The 20,379-nt window shown below is 38.5% G+C and overlaps 1 protein-coding gene across 3 annotated transcripts in view; it reads right to left on the bottom strand.

Annotated features, from left to right (window-relative positions):
• Window positions 1-20,379, bottom strand: part of ATRNL1 (attractin like 1) — a 514,893-nt gene that overhangs the window by 361,936 nt on the left and 132,578 nt on the right. For all 3 annotated transcript variants that reach the window (XM_081863641.1, XM_081863642.1, XM_081863643.1), the window contains exons 18-19: window positions 12,380-12,598; window positions 9,069-9,206 (exon numbers count right to left, since the gene is read on the bottom strand). In XM_081863641.1, coding sequence (XP_081719767.1) covers window positions 9,069-9,206; window positions 12,380-12,598 — 357 coding nt within the window. The remainder of the gene's footprint in view (window positions 1-9,068; window positions 9,207-12,379; window positions 12,599-20,379) is intronic.

A 20,379-nucleotide genomic window follows, 5' to 3' on the forward strand; every position in this document is an offset into this window, starting at 1 on the left:
CTTCAAACCCCTGTTGTAATTCCAAACTACTTCTCTGGAATTGTCAGGCTGAGGAGGCGGTCACCACCATTCCTCCTCTGCCCAGTCCCTGACACTGGTGAAATTTTGCCTATATTGCACCATCGAACTCTGCTTCCGTGCACACAATATTTGATGCTTAAATGTACTAGCCATGGGCATACAAAATTCTTAAAAGGTCCAGGAAGTTAACTTATTAAAAAACCAAAAACCAAATAACTGTTGTCTCTTTATTCAGGGTACCTTTTAAGCTATAAGAAAACCTTTAATCAGATAACTTAGAAATAAAATGATGCCTGCTGGATCAGACCAAAGGTCTATCTAGACAAGTATCCTGTTTCTTGCAGTAGCCAACCAAATGCCTTCTAGTAGCCCACATACAAGACATGATGGCAATAGCCCTCTAGTCCTGTCATTCCATTGTGTCTGGTATTTACAGGTATAGTGCCTCAGAATCAGCTCTATCATGACACAAAATTAGGAATGGCAGCAGGAGGCAGAAAATTTGCACCCCTGGACTCTGCTCACTTATCTCTCTGCCCTCCACTCAGCTCTCCAGAACCAACCCCTACCCTCCTCTTCTGGTGGCCGTTAATTTATCTAATGATTTGTACTTCCAGCTAAATGAATCTAAAAAGGCCAATGAACAAAATGTTTCTTCAGCTGCAGCACACAAGCTGGCACTAAGGAGGGAGAGGCAGATGGTGAGGGAGGAGGAAAAAGGACATTTGCAGGGCTTGTGAAAACTGAGGAAATAATGACTGAAGTGAAAGAAGAGATACAGGCTTAATTCCAATGATCACAAATGAGTTGTAGCAAGCCTGAGGCTTGCAGGGTCCCTCCTCCTCCTCCAAGAGATAAGAAGCAGTTGGTTTTCAATTTGTGACAAAACCATAATTTGCCGTTTTGTCCCATAATTTGCAACTGAAACAGCACCTAGCTGTGATCCTGGTTGACACAATTTATACCTAGCTGCATTAGGATGAAGCTGCTAACTATGACTTGTCACAACTTAGAAGTTCAGTATTGAGTATGCTGACTGGCAACAACTCTCTAGGGTTTCAAATGGGGTACCATCCTAGTCCTACCTGGAGATGCCAAGGATTGAATCTGGGATCTTCTGCATACAAAGCAGATGTTCTACCAATGGGCTATGGTCTTTTTCAAGGAGAGGGGTGAAAGTCCCATTGCGCAAATGGAAATCCTTGCACTGATGGGACACGGTAGTTAAATGCCGCCCTCTACATTGCAAAATAAATATTTGTTACAGCTGCAGCTGGCAGCTATATTGCTTCCAGTTATATAAACAAACAGATTCCAGAATAGTTTAAATTGCTAATAAAATGACACATATTTACAGGGTAAGTCTAACACTAAATAGTGTAAAATCCTCTTCAGACGCCATCAATATAAATATTCCTGTTAACGTAAAAATGCAGGAGCAGCAATGGCATGTTTTTATAGCACTTTTAGTAAGAAACATACACTACACTTCATTATGTTTGCAAGTATGTGTTTCTTTTTTTCCACTTGTCTGCCCTTGACAAATGCAGAAGAAATTACAAGCTTTTAATATAAGCAATGTGTACTGTTTAATTTACCACAACCTAAAGTTTAAATGCTTGATTTTATAGTAAATGATTAAAAGACAGTCAGACAGTTAAAGAACCTCAAATTGTAGAATAGCTATTTGCAATTACACTGAACTAGTAAACATACTGAATGATTTTCATTGTAAGGGTAGTGATTATTGTCTTCTATTCCTGCACTGAAAGCTGGGCAAAATGGACTACCTACTTACATACAATTAAGTTTTGGGGGCACTATCATGGATTATAGCCGTCAGTCAGGCACCACAAAGCTTCAGTACTCATCTTCTAACCTGGACTTTGCCGAGTCACATAACATTTGGCCAAGAATTTGGGAAGAAAGACCACCCAGCTTTAAGATTACGATAATCAATAACTGATGTGACCGATATGGCAGGTGGATCTTAGGTCTGCCATTACCAATTTCATAAAGCATACGAAGATGACCGTTTCAAAATTATAATATTCCATGTAAGGCTCAAAACAGAGTGTCGTGTTAGATGAAAGGTTTCCATCAAAATTGCTCTTGAAAGTAAATCAGAGGATTGGAAGAAGATGTTGTACTTGAAAACCTTTATGAAATCTATGAAACACTGAAATAATTTATATATATGTTCAATCAACTATGTGTTATTAAGATGACAGTTATATCTGAACGGGCTCTGCGTCACATTTGACCACTCTATTCCTCCTTCTGAACATGCATCTGCTTAATATGTTATTACTAGCCCACTGTAAAAGTAACATTTGTGTATACACACAAATTTTCATCACAACAATAAAAAAATTCAGACAAATATTGGTCACTGCACAAAATAATCCTTTAAAAGCAGCAACTTAGGTACCAGCACATTCATTCATTCATTCATTCATGAAAACAGTACAGAAACGTCTTTGAGGCAGCAAGAAATTTTAATGCTATTTAGGGCAAATAAATATGTGCATACTGTTGTATGCAATATGGAGATTGTAAGAAGAAAATAAAGGTTCCTTGAAGACAATATAATTTACTAAAGAAAATCCATGCAGTAAAATTACCACCCATATAAAACTTATTTAATAATAAGCCTGTGGTGTGATTGTTTCTTGCTTGCTGGCTCAGCATAAAAAAACTGTAGTTACTTATGCTGACAACAGAATAACCACAAACATTTTCATGAAGTACACATTTTAAGCAATTTAATTTAAAATGCAGTGGTTGCTTTCGCCATTATTTCAAGTACTGCTGAAAAGGAATTTCCGTTTCAAAATGAGTTCACTACACAGGTTATTTGTTTACCTTGGATTATTACACAAAAAGGGTGTACATGAATAATTTTTAAATGCATAGTTTCAATGTGTCTCTCTCAAGAAACATTAATAAAATGTATGCTATTTATATTAACTCAGCATATTACACTGATTTATTAACATTCAGGGCAATACTGAACCAAACTAATGCAGACTGGAACATTCTAATGTTCATGGGCACTACTGAAACATGATAAAAGGATATCTGGAAAGATTAAAGGTATAACAAGCTATTGCACATTGTAGATAGTCTTGTAATAAAGTGCAGCCATTTACCTCCAAAGTCAACAAACAGCACTTTATACGTAAAGTATATTGCAATCCTGATAATCACCCACTGTCATTAAGAAAATGACAGACTAAATCATCAAACTCTGTATTCTAGTGGAATTTGAACAAACCCCAGCTGAAATGAAACATCTATAGGAATTCTAATGAAAGTGTTAAAAATGCAGAGATCGCTTACATTACTCACAAGATCTTGCACATTACTCTGTTGATGTTCAATTTTGACTGAAATGAAATTGGAGATGGATTTATAGGGTTTTGCCCAGGCAAACGTTTCTGTAACATTTATGAAAAAAGTTAGAAGCGTTTATGCTAGAATTAGTACAATTTTTGAGGTGTTACACCTCTAATAAAACACTCACAAGGGAGTTCACGAATACTTCCATTTTTTTTACAAATGGAAAATACTGAGTATTATGATGCCTAGGAAGTTTATTGGCCCCCAGGAAGTTTATTGTTATTTGTGCATACTCTCTCAGACAGCCCTAGGGCCATGCTAATGTTGCATGCGCATTTGTCAGCTTTCAAGATCAGAAAACGGTATTAAAAACAGAGAAATAGAGAAGATTATTATCTTAAACAAATAGGGAATGTAACATTGAAAATTAATCTAAAAGCATATCAAAATATAAATCTTTCTTAGGGTAAACTGAACTAAATGTCATTCAATGAAGAGATATACTGCTATGCATGACTGATCATACCATCTGAAAATTAATGAACTCTTAACACTATAAGTTCACAATTTTCATGGCTTATGCTTCATGCGTCAAAAATTACTGTACTCTCCCAGTACCATATGGTGAATATTAAAACAGAGAAAATCAAATTAAACTTTTGGAAGAAGCTTAGTTCTTTCTGAAATCACATTCTTTGTTCAATCTATATTATTCAGTATGAAAAATGTGTTGTACACATAGAAAAATGGAATTTGAGGCTGAGGGGTGAGAAAACATTGTTCCAGGACATTTAATGCACAATTAATATGGGACACAGTCTTGGCTTATGAAAACCCCTAGTCAATACAATTTAATGAGTCTCCTTCACAGCATTCTATGAAAAGGAGTTTGATCTTGCACACTGCTAAACCAAATGAGAACTGGCAGTACAGAGCATATATTTGGCAGAAACTCCTTTGCTTAAATACTCATGCATTCCTTCTCCCTCTGTGAGCAAGTGTTCTGAATATTTATTGTGCCTAGTGAAGAGTTATTTTAATTCAAAAGCTAGCAGCCTCTTTAAGACCACTGGTTAGTCTAATAAGAGATCACATTTTTATATCTATTTCTAAGTTACCAATAAAGTTACCAGCACGTAGATACCCTTTCCTTCGAGTTTTCTTAGAATACTGATTCCCCCAAACATCCCTAGAGCATTAGCTAAAGCAGGACTCTGAGATGGGAGAATATTTGGGGGGGGGGTATTGCTGCACTCTGAACCATAATTTAAAAATAAAAATAAAACTTCCTACTATTGTAAAGGATTGGTTGTAGAAAAAAGGTGAATAACATCTATTTTGCTTCTTGTCCTCTCTCTTGCGTGTCAATAAGACCTTGTGCTTACCTATGGATTCAGCCAGAATGTCCTTAAGGAACTTCCTCCTGAAGAGCTTACCACTTGTAAAGAGCAATGGAGAGGTTGGCATGAGATGGGGAGTCTGCATACCAGTGTCTAAGTCATTATGTGTGCCTAGCTACTACATTAGCCACAAGGGCACAGGATGCAGATTGAGTCATATCCATTATAGATCTGCAATGTAGGCAGCTGGGTGATGTAGCTTAAGTAGTGTCTGACAGGTATGCTTGATCAAGTTTTCATAGTGTAATATATAATTTTTCTGTGCATTCTCAAAGGAATGGTAGGATCCTTGCTAAATGCCATGCCTTTGGCATCCCCATCAGAATTATTTGTGGGAGCATTTTAAAGCCATGTAATCAGAAGGTGAAATTGCATCATTATAATCATTATAATTCCTGCAAACCTAAGTTAGCTGAGTGCTCATGCAAATAGAATTCCCACTCACTCCCCTACTGCAGTCAGCTATATCCACCCCACCCTCCAGAAACCCTTCCCTTGACTAACAGCTACCTTGAATATGGGACAGAGAGCTGAAGTGGGAGAGAATTGGGGGAAATTGGTTAGAGGGAGTTTGCAGGAGTGAAATGTTTACTTGAAAAGCTGGATACAAAATGCTAAACAATCAATAACAAAAATTTACAATGTAAATATAAATAATAAGGAACATAAAGTCTAGCTGGATCTAGAGATACATGAGTGAAATAAATTCTGCAGTGTTGTTGTTCCATTAATTAACCACTAGTGGAAACCATTGTGCATGACCTTGGCAAGACACTGTGTATATCTCTGAATTTCATTTCTCTTTGGTCATGCAATAATTTTGTGCTGTCAGCAAAATCCCTGCATGCAAAAAAGACTTCCACTCATGGAAGCATGCCTCTGACTGAAAAAGAACAAGTCAAGAAACCAACTCTAAAAAAAAGTCTGCTACGCCAAGAAATTTTGTACCAGAGAGAAAAATAGATAAAGATAAACAGAAAATTCCAAGCAAACATAATATTTCATTGCCACAACCAAGAATACCCAGTAGTTTGTAGGAAGGCTTGATCACTAACATCAAATGCAACCTGTTATAAGATTACCATTAATCCTTTGGAAACTATCAAATGAGCATGAAAAAGATAAAAGGATGATACATAAATCAAGCTGCTGGATCTCTTCTGTACCAATCGAAGTAATAAGTAGTCATCAATTACAGGGCCTCTGAGTTCAGCGTGTTCTTGGGATAAGTTGCTGAGTTAGCACAAAATGCACACCACTTAAAGGAAGTTGAGCCAGAACTGTTTCAGATAGTGCAATATAAGTGTTAACAAGTCTTATTTTTCCCACGGAAGGAAGTCTTTGTTACAGAGAACCTCAAATAAACTTATTTTCAGAAATTGTTAACAAGGCATGCATCCACATTAGATGCTACAATTCTCTTAAAAATCAAAGTTGTTAGCAAGACGCTTTAGTTACAAGTTGCTAGTCAGAATTGTAATTAAGAAACAAAAGGGTTTAATTTGTTTTGGTCCTACATCACTGCAAGTGGGAACACCAGAATTAAAGAAAATGAAACTGATGGTGAATAAAATATTGGTGAAAACAGAAACCTTTCATTCTTGAGATTCTCTCATTTTGAAATTATTTCATTTAGATGGGTGTACAAAATACAGTATTCCCTAAAGAAGACGTCAAGAGAATAATGTTAAGTAAACCAATCAAACTCTCCCACATGTTGCTTTTCTTTCCATCCCACATCTCTTACTACACTTTACTAGCTATTCATTGTCATGCTACTCTTTCATCTCCCTGTGCATGAAAATTCACACATTTAGCTCAAAAATAGTGTACATTCACATACATCTTAACCAAAATAAGAGCAGGAACTTCCTTGAAAATTACCTGAGTGTTGAAAACTTTTATTTGGAAGGTGGGTTAAAGGCAAGGAATAGTCTTATTATAACAGCAACTATTTTTCTTCTCAGTCTTGCCGTAAATAAACTTCTGCATAATATCCAAACATACTGAGTCTCTTTTTAGACATTAAAACTGGGTACAATGAGCAAGTAAGGTAAGGTAAAAAGGTAAAGTACCCCTGGTCCAGTCAAAGGCAACTATAGGGTGTGGCACTCATCTTACTTCAGGCCGAGGGAGCTGGCATTTGTCCACAGACAGCTTTCCGGGTCATGTGGCCAACGTGACTAAACCGCTTCTTGCACAATGGGACACCATGAAGCCAGAGCACACAGAAATGTTGTTTACCAATGAACAAGTAGAGTGGGTGTGGCACCATGAAAGCAGGCTCTATTTCAACCTACACATTATTTTTAAACTCATATTTATTGATTCATTTACTTACTCTGAGAGGGATACCAATATTCAAACCTATATGCAGACATTATCTTGAAACCCTGAAATTACTGTACAGGTGATAGATTAAGCTGTTATGAGAAAATTGGTGGGCAATATTAATAAATTATTCTTTTCCCATTTTAATTTTGTACTCTGGCCTATGTGTTTTAAATGGTTTTATGAATTTGGATTTTAAAATATTTTAAACTGCTTTGTGAAAGATTAATAAATCCCTGAAATAATATTGTATTTATTCTAGAAATATAAAATATGCAAGTGTCCAAAGCTATGTAATTTTTTTAATAATGTAACTATCATTTCTATTTTCAACCGTAATTTCTAACTATATTAAGTAGCCAGCTCAGAATTCATGTGTCCTGGGAACTCTCAGCATGTAGCTAGAACTCCAGAAAGTAGTAGTAAAATTTATAATTTCACAGGGCTCATAAATTGATTTTAGTCATTTTTACATTAATCATTCACTAAAGGTGACAGTATGCTTATTTAGTTAGATAGCTAATGCTTCCCTGAAGAATAAAAGCTGCTTTAATATATCACTTTGCCATTCAGCAACTAGTGAGAGCAAAAGAACATTTTGTCAACTTCAGGAAATAAGAAAACTATTAAGAATTATTTAAAGCTTCATAAAACACCAAGAAAATGTGCAACTGTCAATAAGGGTAGCCATAAATCTTTCACTTGAATATTCTCACAATGTATTTAGCTTTAGCTTATCAAATGTGCACGTCCACATAACCAGTGTTACATTTTAAATTGCCAAAAGGCCAGGAAAGCCTATTAACAAATTAACACCTTCAGTGATTAAAGGGTCCTGTAAATTAACAGATCGACTTAACTGTCACATACGAAATATGTCAGTTAAAATTCTGTGCCTTTTCAATGGATTCAAGACCTATCCTTGCATGAGTATTTTGAACTTTCCATTATAAATGCAGAAGTGGGTGCGATTCCACACATCCTCTTACAATGGTCAGATGAGAAGACTGCATTCGTTTTCAAGGTTACACAATGTTTCACTGTAATCTGAAACTGAGCAAGTGAAGAAGGAACACCCCTTGATAAGATCTAGTAATTGGCTCATCCCACTGAAAAGGACATCAGAACGGTACCTGGAATATACCTGAAGCTTGTGTATATCTTTACACCGTAATTCAGAGTTGACCATTAAACAAGCCAGTTTCATAACCCATGACTTGAAGTTGGTTTGTTTAGAAACTAACCTAGCTGCTAGGTCCTAGCCACTAGGATTCCTGGTTCAGGCATAACATTAAGCTAAGATTCTTTGCAACTGAAAGTAAAATTAACAGAAGTCCTGCTCTCAGCCACAAAAGAAGAGAAGGGAAGCAAGTAGCATGGGAGTTGAGCAGTTTCCTCTGGCTTATAGAGGCTCATCCACACTGTGCTAAACATGTGCCCACTGCCTCTGGAGCTTGTGATTCTATTTATCATCAAATCTAAATATGCCTAAGAAATGTTCTCCATATTTTCATGCTAACTCACTCAGCCAACCTGTCGACACAATAGTGCAATAGCTCCATCCCAAATAGTTCAGCAAACTGTAGCTCAGAGAGGGGAGGGAACTGGGGACATCTTTGCAATTCAAAAGAAGCTTACACAGCAACAATCCAAAGGTTCTTTGTGAGAGAACATGACAGCTGATCAGAAGTAGAACCTCTGTCCCATCAAATGTCCTAGCCAATTAGCAGAGTTTGTTTTCACTTTGTACTAACTTCTGCAGTGCAGCAAAATGGAAAATTCAATACGAAAGTGGAGATATTTTATAATCTGGTATAAATGGAATTCATTAGTATAGCAGCTAAAGTAACACATTTATGGATTACTCCCTAAATGTCAAATTTAATGTTTAGTATTTTTTTAAAAAAGTAATCCATCAAACTATGAAATATTTTTCCTGATATTCAATTATGAAACAGTTTTAAAGGCACTTACCTGTACACTGCCCACCGTTTGTTGGATCTCCATAATATCCTGGCATACATGTTTCGCACTGTTTTCCTGTAGTTAGGTTTTTGCACTGATCACAAACATTACCATTAACACAGGTGCTATGTCCATTGCACTGGCAAGCTGCAATTTAAAAAAGACAGAACTAGTTTTTAGCAGAGAATGAAAAAGAAGAGCAAAATACTAAGTCTATCAGGAGAGAGAATAAATGTGTCTCTGTTAATTCTCCTTGACCTCTCAGTGGCTTTCGCTACCATCAACTATGGTATCCTTCTGGAGCGGCTGTCCGAGTTAGGGGTGGGTGGCACTGCTTTGTGGTAGTTCCGGTCCTACTTGATGAATGTTTCCAGGCGGTGCTGCTTGGGGAGTGTTCTTCAGCCCCATGCAGCCTTCAATATTGAGTTTCTCATGGTTTGATTTTATATCCCATATTGTTTAGCATCTACATGAAACTGCTAAGTGCTGTTATCCAGCGGTTTGCAGTATGTTGTTGGCAATATGCTGATGACGCACAGATGTACTCCTTTACATCTACAGGTGAGGCAGTGGATGTGCTGGGCCATTGTCTTGCCTAGGTAATGGACTAGATGAGAGCCAAGAAACTGAAGCTCACTCTAGATAAGACTGAGGCACTGCTAGTGGATGGTTCCCTAGACTGGATGGATGGGAGGTTGCTTGCTCTTGATAGAGTTACACTTCCTCCAAAAAAGTGGGTACACAGATTGGGGGGTACTTCTGGATCCTTTGTTGTCACTTGCTGTCACTTGAGGCTCAGGTGATCTCAGTAGTGTGGGATACCTTCCATCTGCTTTAGCCGGTGGCCCAGCTACATGGCTATCTGGACAGGGACAGAAAACTACTATGCTCTGAGATCTACAGATCAAGGACAGTATACAAATTAAACAAAATAATAATAATTCCCCACAAAAATGATAACAGAATGATAACAGAATATTGTGCTTAGTACTTTAGAAATAATGGAAGGTTTTAGTGAAATTAACAATTTGAAACTAGCTAGCAGAGGACTATAAATAAAATACTGCAAGTAATGTCATTGCTTGCAGTTCATTTATTGAATAAAATTACCAGTTAATGAATAAGAAAGCAATTTTTCCTGCACCCCTCGGAAGAATGAAGCACAAAACTCCAGGAGTTGGTCTAGTTTGATGTCAGAAAGCAAGGATAGAGTGTAGGCTTGGCTATTTATAATGTTATTAACACACTCCGCTGTATAGTTTTCAGTGCTACTGCCACCATCCCAAGTGACCACTGCTTCAGTTTTAGTCTTAGTTTAACCCCTTTATCATGTCTAGGATCTTTATTCCATTTTACCATATACTGTAAAGCATTTTCTACAGCACCATTAATCAAGTGTCCAACTTTATACTGCTTAATCCAAGAGTGTCATGCTAGGAGAGAAAGCACGGCTCTGATCCTAGAACCTTCAATAATACACTTGAATATCATATACTTCATTTTTCCATTCAGTTATAGGAACCATATACTGAAGTACTAATGTACTCAGCTGCACAACTGTGATGAAAACAGTTTCTCCCTGCTGTTTTTACATTGGCTACACTAGACAGCAGCTATGTGTTAAATGAGTGAACAGAAAAAGTTTTCTTCCCACAATCCAATGCCTTAAGTGCCTTTTTCACTACACTGCATGTTTCACCTATTAAACAGATTATGCTTCAGTGCTTGTACAATAATCAGAGGTTAATAAGGGATTAGTCTCATTCGTTTTTTATGAGCAGATGTTACATTCTTTTCTTCACGGAGCACTGCTAAATTGTTTTGATTCGGCATCCATTGTTTCTCTGTTATTGAATTATTTCTTGTAACACTGATTAACTAAAGATTGCTGTGTAATTTAATAAACCTGATGATGGTCTCAAATTTAGGAATAGTTAACGTCACTTATTAGCTTTGATATTTATCTGGTCTGTTACAAATGTCACAGTGCTAAATTAAACCAACTGATCAGCAATCAATTCATTATTTGGAATAGTATTACTAGGACTGTGCTGAATGTTCATGAGAGTGTACCTGGGCTAAAGAGAAAAAAGAAAAAGAGAGTCTTCATCAGGATGCCCAAGATCATCCCTAGACACCAACCACACAAGCATGCCTTTGTTTCTCTTTGCTGCTCCACTTGGCATTGGTGCTTTAGTGTCTTTCTTCCTATTCTTTTTTTAAAAAACCCTACTTGCTGCCTATATCATGCCCAATAGCCAAGATTATCCGATGACCATGCAACACCATTGAGTCTATTAGGTCTGGATACTTGAATTGTCTTGTGATGTCAAGCTAATAGCAAGAAACATTGCATTGCCACTGTGTTCTGAATGGATATCAGGGAAGAGCATGGCTGTTATTCTATGAGCACTATGGTTTGCAGATGGTTCCCTTAAAGTTACCTAACACTGGGGGCATTTTTCACAAAAGACAAAAATGTTCATGAAAAGTGCCTCCCCCATCTTAGCTCTGCCCTAATTGTCCCAACAGTTACTAATATTGTCTTTCTGCTTTGATAACTTAGTAAGAGAGCATGCAGAGAAGGGCAAACATGCAGCTTGAGATTCAGACAGTTGTGACCTATAACTGTGTTCAAGGGAAATTCTTAAACCCAACTTGTTCATATAAGCCTTTGAAATTTGATTATAAAAGTACAGTGGTTTTGATTCATTTTTATTGTGAGTTTTTGTGTTCTGCATATCTCACTGGATGCTTGAATAAGGAGTTAGATTTATAAAATTCTAACAAAAAAATACAATTAAAGAAAAGCATAAAAGCCTATATTGAGTTGTCATTTCTTCCTTGCAGCAGAACAGCAAATCTCTTCAGGATTTTAACTGCACTGAAATTTGGTTTTTAAAACTTACTGGTGAAATGAGAAAAAATTGCAAACCCATGATGCTTAATCACTTGAGTCAGGAGTGGTGTTGACTGTAAATGCATCAAGATGTGAAGTTCCAGAACCTCTATTTATTCTGTAATGAAAAACTGCCTTTGTATCTAGCTGAGGTATCTGTGATCTATTAATCATGGATTAGAACCAAATTAGAATAACTGAATAAGTTCAAGGGTTCCACATAAATCTGCTCTAGAGTTCAAGTACTTTTCCCTTCTGCCCTTGACTTTACTTCTTCCACCTACTTGCTTCTTTCCTCTGCTTCCATTTATTTTAATATTCAGAAACTGGCAGAAGGAGTGTGCATATATATCTCCTACCCAGCACAACAGTTCTTTAATTTAATTGCATCTAGGTAACAATAATAATTAGGAGATCCTACCTGGGCACTGGATAAAAGACCAATCATAATTTTTCTCTTTGGGACAAAGATTGTTGTCAAGAACCATCTCAGTAGAATGTATCCCATTCAACTTCATTGGCCCCCTTGAAGACCCTTCCACACAATGGCCTTTGCCTGTGTTGCTGGGATCGTTGCACCATCCACATCCTGGGTGTTCCAAACATTGTCCACACGTTCTCAATCCAGAGCAGTTTTGAGCTATAATACACAGGTTATAAACAACAGTCTTTAAAAGCAGAGTATCTGTGAGAGGTCTCTAGTACAGTTAATGTTCTGAAAGTGGCTGAAAGTAATTCAACTTTTCTGCCAGCCTTTTATACTGCTTTCATGCCAATTATTCTGAAGAAAAGCATACATTACTATTGCTATAAAGGTGATAAAATACTGAAGATATAATACCACAAGCAAAAGTTGTTTCATCCCTCTGAAGCAGATGTCCACAACAAGGTATGCAATGTCCTGTTTAAGAGGTATTGTCAGGGAACTGCCATCGGAGCCAGAGGGAGAGGGAGGGCTCCAGAGGGATTCCGGAGAGCGTCCCGGGATGGGGAGAAGCAGCCCATCTTCTGGGGAAGGAAATCAGCGTAGCACCAGTGGAGAAGGGGGGCAGATGGGGGAGTCGGCGAGGCGGTCCCACGACTCCTCGCCGGGGACCAGCAGGGAGAGCACGGGTCCTCCGCTGCCCACACCCTCCTTGCGCAGAAGGCTTCCGCGCACGGAGAGTAAGCGGAGACTAGGCGTCAAAGAGCTTCTTTGCTGGAAGAAGTTCAAGAAACGCCCACTGACGGATTCTGCCAGCGATTGAGACAGCCACAGGCGAGTGGCTGTCCGGACAGAAAAGGTTCACTCAGGCAACCCAGCCAGGTGTGGCGCCGATTTACGCACGAGCAACCCCTAGAACCATCACAGGTATATACCCCCACCTTTCTGCACATATATAATTAAGGCATTTAACAAACTAACGCCACATCTAAATTTACCTAAACTTCAAGTGCAGATCAACAGTTTTATAAGCAATAAAAACCAGCACATCCAAATTCAATAGTATTAAAAACATGGAAATATATAGTGGTTCCTAAGGATACAATCCTACAACCCATGGAGGTGATTTGGAAGACATAAGATAGTGTGAACTTGACTTTCTATAGCCTGTAGAGAGGAAGTCTTCTACCAAAGGTCCTCCTTGGACAGTGGTGCAGCTCTCCATTACCATGACTGTCCTACATGACCCAAAATGGAGTTGTTTGGGAACATACCAGAGTATGACAGGGTGTCCAAGAATCTTCAGGAACCTGGGCTCCCACACTCCTTTCTCCAGCCAACATATTTCCTGCCCCACAAGCAGAGCCAAAAGCTACTCAAATCAGTAGCTGGTGTGGTTCATCCCTTCCCCTTAAGAGTTTCGAAGAGTTTTGTTTCTTCTAAAGAATTTGTTTGGCTGATTATATATTTTCCCTAGTAGTTTGAGAGTGATTCCCAATTTAGTTCCAAATGGTGAGATATATCAGAGATAACACAATGTCTTTTTACTAGACCAAGTCCTCTCTCTCAAAGCACTTATGTGTGCCCTTTGGGATCTTGTTAGAATCTTGAGCTCTCATTTTACAAAACAATACCAGAAACAACTGTGTGCTCAAAAGTTTCTACTTTCCAGAGTTCAAGTAATAAAAATAAGGTTGGTAATCTGTCAAGTCCCTTGTTTTTCAAACACACTTCACCATTTCAGGCTGCAACTCTAAACTCAACAGGATTTAATTCCGAGCAAACTTGCATAGGCTTGTTCTGTAAAGGAGTGACATCATTTGCATAGAATCATAGAATCATAGAACTGTAGAGTTGGAAGGGACCCTGAGGATCATCTAGTCCAACCCCCTACAATGCAGGAATATGCAGCTGGTCCATACAGGGATCGAACCTGCAACCTTGGTGTTATCAGCACCATGGTCTAACCAACTGAGCTATCCAGGCTCATTTAAAGCTTGTACAGAAGAATCATAAACAAGTTTACTCCAAGTTCAGTCTTGCTGTGTTCATAGAATTACAGTCTTCAAGAGATGAATTTTGAGAGAATATCCTGGATTGCACATATTGTTCAGTAAAATCTTTTTGCTATTGGTCTTTATGGGTTAAAGGTACAGTGGTACCTCGGTTTTCGACCATCTTGGAAGTCGAATGTTTTGGTTTGCGAACACCAAAAACCCGGAAGTAAATGTTTCCATTTTTGAACGTGCCTCGGACGTCAAATGGCTTCCACTGAGGTTTTTTTTTCCAATTTTCTCTATTGAATTTGCAGACCACCCTTTGCGCCTCAGTTTTGGAATGTTTCAGAAGTTGAACAGTCTTCCGGAACAGACTTCCGGAACAGATTACTTTCAAAAACTAAGGTACCACTGTAATGTGTTCACAATCCTTTTCATTGTGGGAAGCTTCACACATATGTGAGTATCTTTGTTTCATATATTGTTTCAAACTATGCCCAACATTTTAAGTCATGCATTTATCATTTAAATAACCACAGACAATCTTCTGTTATAAACTTACGGATGACAACTCCTTTCTTCCTACTATACATAGGAAAAGGCTCAGGCAAGCTTTATTGTCTCCAGCTAGAATTCCTGACAAACAGAAAGCCAGCAATAACAGACCACACACAAATCTAATGAGCCATATCTGGAAACAGAGGATGCTCTTGATAAGCAGGGAATCACCTAAAATGGTGTGCCATGACATAACCAGGGGCTAGGGCAACAGTTTAGTCAGTGTATATGGGCTATTTGGCTTTGCAAGGCTTCTCTGACCTGCACAATGGGCAGCAGACCTGATACTTAGTTGATAACATACAGTAATTTACGTCCCATACCTTCAGCATAAATTCATGTGCCCAGGGCAGCTAATAAAGTAATAAGATATAAAAAGTACAACACAAACACATTTTTTTTAAAAAAATAAAACAGAAATATGTTTTGCCTAGTGCCTAAATGAAATTGAGACGAAAGTCCAAGCAGGCTTCCTTGAGGATAGCATTCCAAACAGGCAGGGAGCAAGCACTCCACTAGTCACCAACAAGATGTTAAACTTAAACTGATTTTTTAAAAACAAAAAAAATTGAGTAAGTTTGAATAGTAGCTGTTTTTGTGCACAGGGGACACTTTCTAGATCAATGTGCATGTTTCAGAGCCCCTCGGTGTCTGCCACAGAACACCAGTATGCTGCAAAGGATTCAGAAACATATTTTAGGACCCCTGGGGACTGGCCAAGCCTGTTGGCACTAGCCATCGTACCACATTAGGACCCAATCACTTTTGGTACACTTATCAGGGAAAAAAACCAGTATACAATTTTTGCCAAAAAACATTCTATCAATGGGAAGGAAATAAATTACATCCTAAAGAGGGGAAATGTTCTCAGAACAAATTGGCATGTAAAAAATCAATCATCACTGCAACATGGAGCATGAATTAATAGCAGCTGACAATACAACACCCCCCCCCAAAAAAAAGATTCAAAGTGCAATTAAAGCTTCTATGTTGTGGGTAATGTGCACCACACTAAAGGCTGATTAGGATGTTCATTTTCAGTACCAGTTCTAAAAGATGCAAAGAAGGAAGAAAGAGAAGGAACCTGACCTATGCTTTTAGCGTCATTTGAAGGGTCACATAGATTTGAGCAAAAATATCCCACTGACCACTAGAAGATACTCAGCAGGGTACATGTGTGTCTGTGGACACTCCCCACACTTCAACTTTAACTGAACTAGGAGAAATATACCCATTAAGTTACACATATTTGTCTGTTGCAACATGATGATTTTCTTCTTTATTAATGTAAATCATTTTAATCAATGGAAGCCTATCCTTCCATGTCTAGCATGGGTTCCGTTAGTTGACACATGTATGAACTTCAGTATTGTGCTTCACACTTGCCAAGAACATTTAGGTTCTCTGATGATCACCGTTAATGTTCTAAGTCAGTGGTGTCCAAACTTTTCAATGGGCCAGATTTGATGAAGTGAACATGTTGAGCTTTTTTTAGGATTTTACCCCAAATTTGTTGAGCTTTCTTAAGGATTGAAGTCATCGTTGACAAACTTATTCCTTTTTGGGGGGGGAATGTCCCCCTGAAAATTGTTGCTCACTGAGGGTTAAATAAGCAGGCAAGAAACCCGCAGGCTGGAGGGTGGGAGAGCGAGCTGCACACCGGGCACCCAGCGGCCACGATAGAGAGCCGCATGCAGGGTGCCTACACAAGCCAGCCAGCGGCCAGAAAATAGAACAGGACGCATGTGCAAGCAAGCTGGTGGGAGGTTCCAAGGGTCAATGCTGGTGAGCTGCAGCTCTCCGGTGATGCATTGGTTCCTGGGCACAACAAGCCGAGCAGCAGGCGCTCGGGGGCGGCAACAGATTCATTTCTCAGAATTGCTTGGAGGTCCGGATTAAATCAACCAGGGGGCCGGATTTGGCCCCCAGGCCGGACTTTGGACATGCCTGCTCTAAATCAATACTAGTAAGAAAGCAGGCTCAGACAGAATTTGCCTACAAAACAATCACCTGTGGAACATTAATTTCCAATTTATTAAAAGGCCGTATGAGCTTCCACATATCAGACTTTAGTTATAACTTTGATGAAGGGGGATACATAGAATTAAAACAAAAGCGAGTTAAAGAATCTTCTACTAATGGCAATGTAAAGGAGAAGAGCAACTGGAAGGCCTTGGTCACGAAGAACCTTTTGGAACTTAATGCAGACTGTTACCATTAATAATCCTGGCTGGTGCAGTTTATGCCAAAGCATAACCTGTTCAGAAATATGATAGCATTATGTATTTTATCTCTAACACCATCATAAACCTCACGGTCTTGGAACTTTAGAGGATCATACACCCTTCAGAGCAGATAAGAGGATGTGGGGGTCTGAAAAAGGAAGAAAGGGAAGATGGCAGTCCCATTTGTGCAAATGGACATCCACTGTGCAAGCGGAATGCCCCAACTAGATAACACCCTGTTTTATACTTTTCATAAAACTGACCTGTTTGAAATAAATCTGGGCTATAGCCATCATGCCCTGTTGAGCTTCCCATGGGCATTTTACAAGAAGAGTTTCAAGACTAGATAGGTCTTCTGTCTCATCCAGCGGAGCTCCTTTAACGATCTTATGAATTCTTAATGAACTCAGTATTTTATATATTACCATTTTTAGATTATGTAAATGGTTTTTCAATGCATATTTTATACTATGAATAACATATGTAATTTTATATTAGGTAACATAGCTAGTATAACTGATATTATGGTTAATACAATTTGTATTACATATAATACATGGTATTCTTGTATTTAGACTGTTGTAACATAGTTTTTGATGCACTATGGGCACAATGGTTTTATGGAAAATGCAATACAATGTATATAAACAAACCAACTATTCTACATGTGGGCCAAAATGGTGGCATTTATATAAACCTCTGCTTCTACTTAAGTTTCTTACATTTATGATTAAAGGTTCTCTCTGGACTGCCTTCTATCAGTCTGTTGTTTTTCAGATCAGAAATGATTTCATAATAATAGTACTAGCATACGAGCCATTTGCAGGTACAGATTTAAGAAAGTTTCTTTGTTCTTATTACAGCAAATTTTTAATAGAAGATATTTCTATTAAAACACATCACTCTTGTTGACCCTGGATTTATATTACCATTACTGACATTAAGAGAACACAATGCCCTCCAGAACAGCAGGGATGCTAAACCATAGTGCAGAAACAATAAACAGTAGAATGGTAACATCCTGTCCTGCTATTAAAGGAAAGCATTAACAAAAATTACTGGTGCTGTAGCAGCATTCACTCCTTTAGAAGGAAAACCTAAGGAGCTAACTACATATTTCTTGGCAGTCATCCACTGTTTTCCCCATAATACCACAGTGCTCTTTGGAATGCTAATATATCTGATGAAGTAGAAAATTCTTGTATTGAAGTCCTTGCATAATAAACTAGTGAGTCTAGTCTGTGGCAAACCTTTTTTTTGTTCTTAGACAAAATTATACATTTGTGGGGGAAAGCCTATAACTACCCCACTTTTTAAAACATGAGATCAAAATGCAGAATGCGACAGATACACAGCCCCTTTGGGATTTGAAGAATGAACAATTGAGGGCAGGGATCTGCATGTGAAAAATATAAAGGAGAAATGGGATTGAAAGCTGGCTCTTTAAAATCCTCTTCTCTCTTCTCCCAATCCAAAGAACAGCAGAGGGTGACTTTAGCTTGCTGAACATACTACTTAATCACCACTCTAGTAAATGGTGCCATGCTACTATTGCACTTCTATACAGAACAAAAGGAGCAAACACAAGCCTTTCATACTTTGTATGTCAATGCTTTCCCAAAGCATTCATGTGATACTGTAGAAATAGGATGAAATAATAAGCAGATATAATATAAACTACACAGCCACCAAGCACTACACAGGCACCAAAACATTTCTCTTTAACCAGGCCTTTGGCTGATTATCATTCCATGTCCTTTCGAAGGGAGGTTATTGATTTGTTTTTGTTCTTACTTTTATTATGTATTTTGTGTTCTCATTTTGTATTTTGATGCTGTGAACTGTCCTGTGACAATAAACAATAATAATACAAAGGACAAAGAAAAGGTATGTGTTAAGTTGCTCAACTTTGGCTTACCATTACATGCATGAACCTCAGGCTCCTATATTCCCTCCACACACACTTTCCTCTGGCACAGCTGTGTGGAGATTGAAAGCCTTGCTTCTTTCTTCAGTTCTAAACCAAAGTTTAGGGTTATACCCCAAACCTAAATTAATCTTCACTATGTTGCTGTTTAGTCATGTCCAACTCTTCGTGACCCCATGGACAAGAGCACGCCAGGCACTTCTGTCTTCCACTGCCTCCCGCAGTTTGGTCAAACTCATGCTGGTAGCTTCGAGAACACCATCCAACCCTCTTATCCTCTGCCGTTTGATCTTCTTGCAGTCCATGGGACTCTCAAGAGTCTCCTCCAGCACCATAATTCAAAAGCATCAATTCTTCGGCGATCATCCTCCTTTATGGTCCAGCTTTCACTTCCATACATCACTACTGGGAAAACCATAGCTTTTACTATACGGACCTTTGTTGGCAAGGTGATGTCTCTACTTTTTAAGATGCTGTCTAGGTTTGTCATTGCTTTTCTCCCAAGAAGCAGGTGTCTTTTAATTTCATGGCTGCTGTCACCATCTGCAGTGATCATGGAGCCCAAGAAAGTAAAATCTCTCACTGCCTCCATTTCTTCCCCTTCTATTTGCCAGGAGGTGATGGGACCAGTGGCCATGATCTTCGTTTTTTTGATGTTGAGCTTCAGACCATATTTTGTGCTCTCCTCTTTCGCCCTCAATAAAAGGTTCTTTAATTCCTCCTCACTTTCTGCCATCAAGGTTGTGTCATCTGTGTATCTGAGGTTGTTGATATTTCTTCTGGCAATCTTAATTCCGGCTAGGGATTCACCCAGCCCAGCCTTTCGCATGATGAATTCTGCATATAAGTTAAATAAGCAGGGAGACAATATACAGCCTTGCCGTACTCCTTTCCCAATTTTGAACCAATCAGTTGTTCCATATCCTGTTCTAACTGTAGCTTCTTGTCCCACATAGATTTCTCAGGAGACAGATGAGGTGATCAGGCACTCCCATTTCTTTAAGAACTTGCCATAGTTTGCTGTGGTTTTTGCATAGTCGAAGGCTTTTGCATAGTCAATGAAGCAGAAGTAGATGTCTTTCTGGAACTCTCTAGCTTTCTCCATAATCCAGCGCATGTTTGCAATTTGGTCTCTGGTTCCTCTGCCTCTTCTAAATCCAGCTTGCACTTCTGGGAGTTCTCGATCCACATACTGCTGGAGCCTTCCTTGTAGAATTTTAAGCATAACCTTGCTAGCGTGTGAAATGAGTGCAATTGTGCGGTAGTTGGAACATTCTGTTGCATTGCCCT

This window comes from Podarcis erhardii, assembly GCF_964252035.2.
Source record: "Podarcis erhardii genome assembly, chromosome: 5".
Lineage (NCBI taxonomy): Eukaryota > Metazoa > Chordata > Lepidosauria > Squamata > Lacertidae > Podarcis > Podarcis erhardii.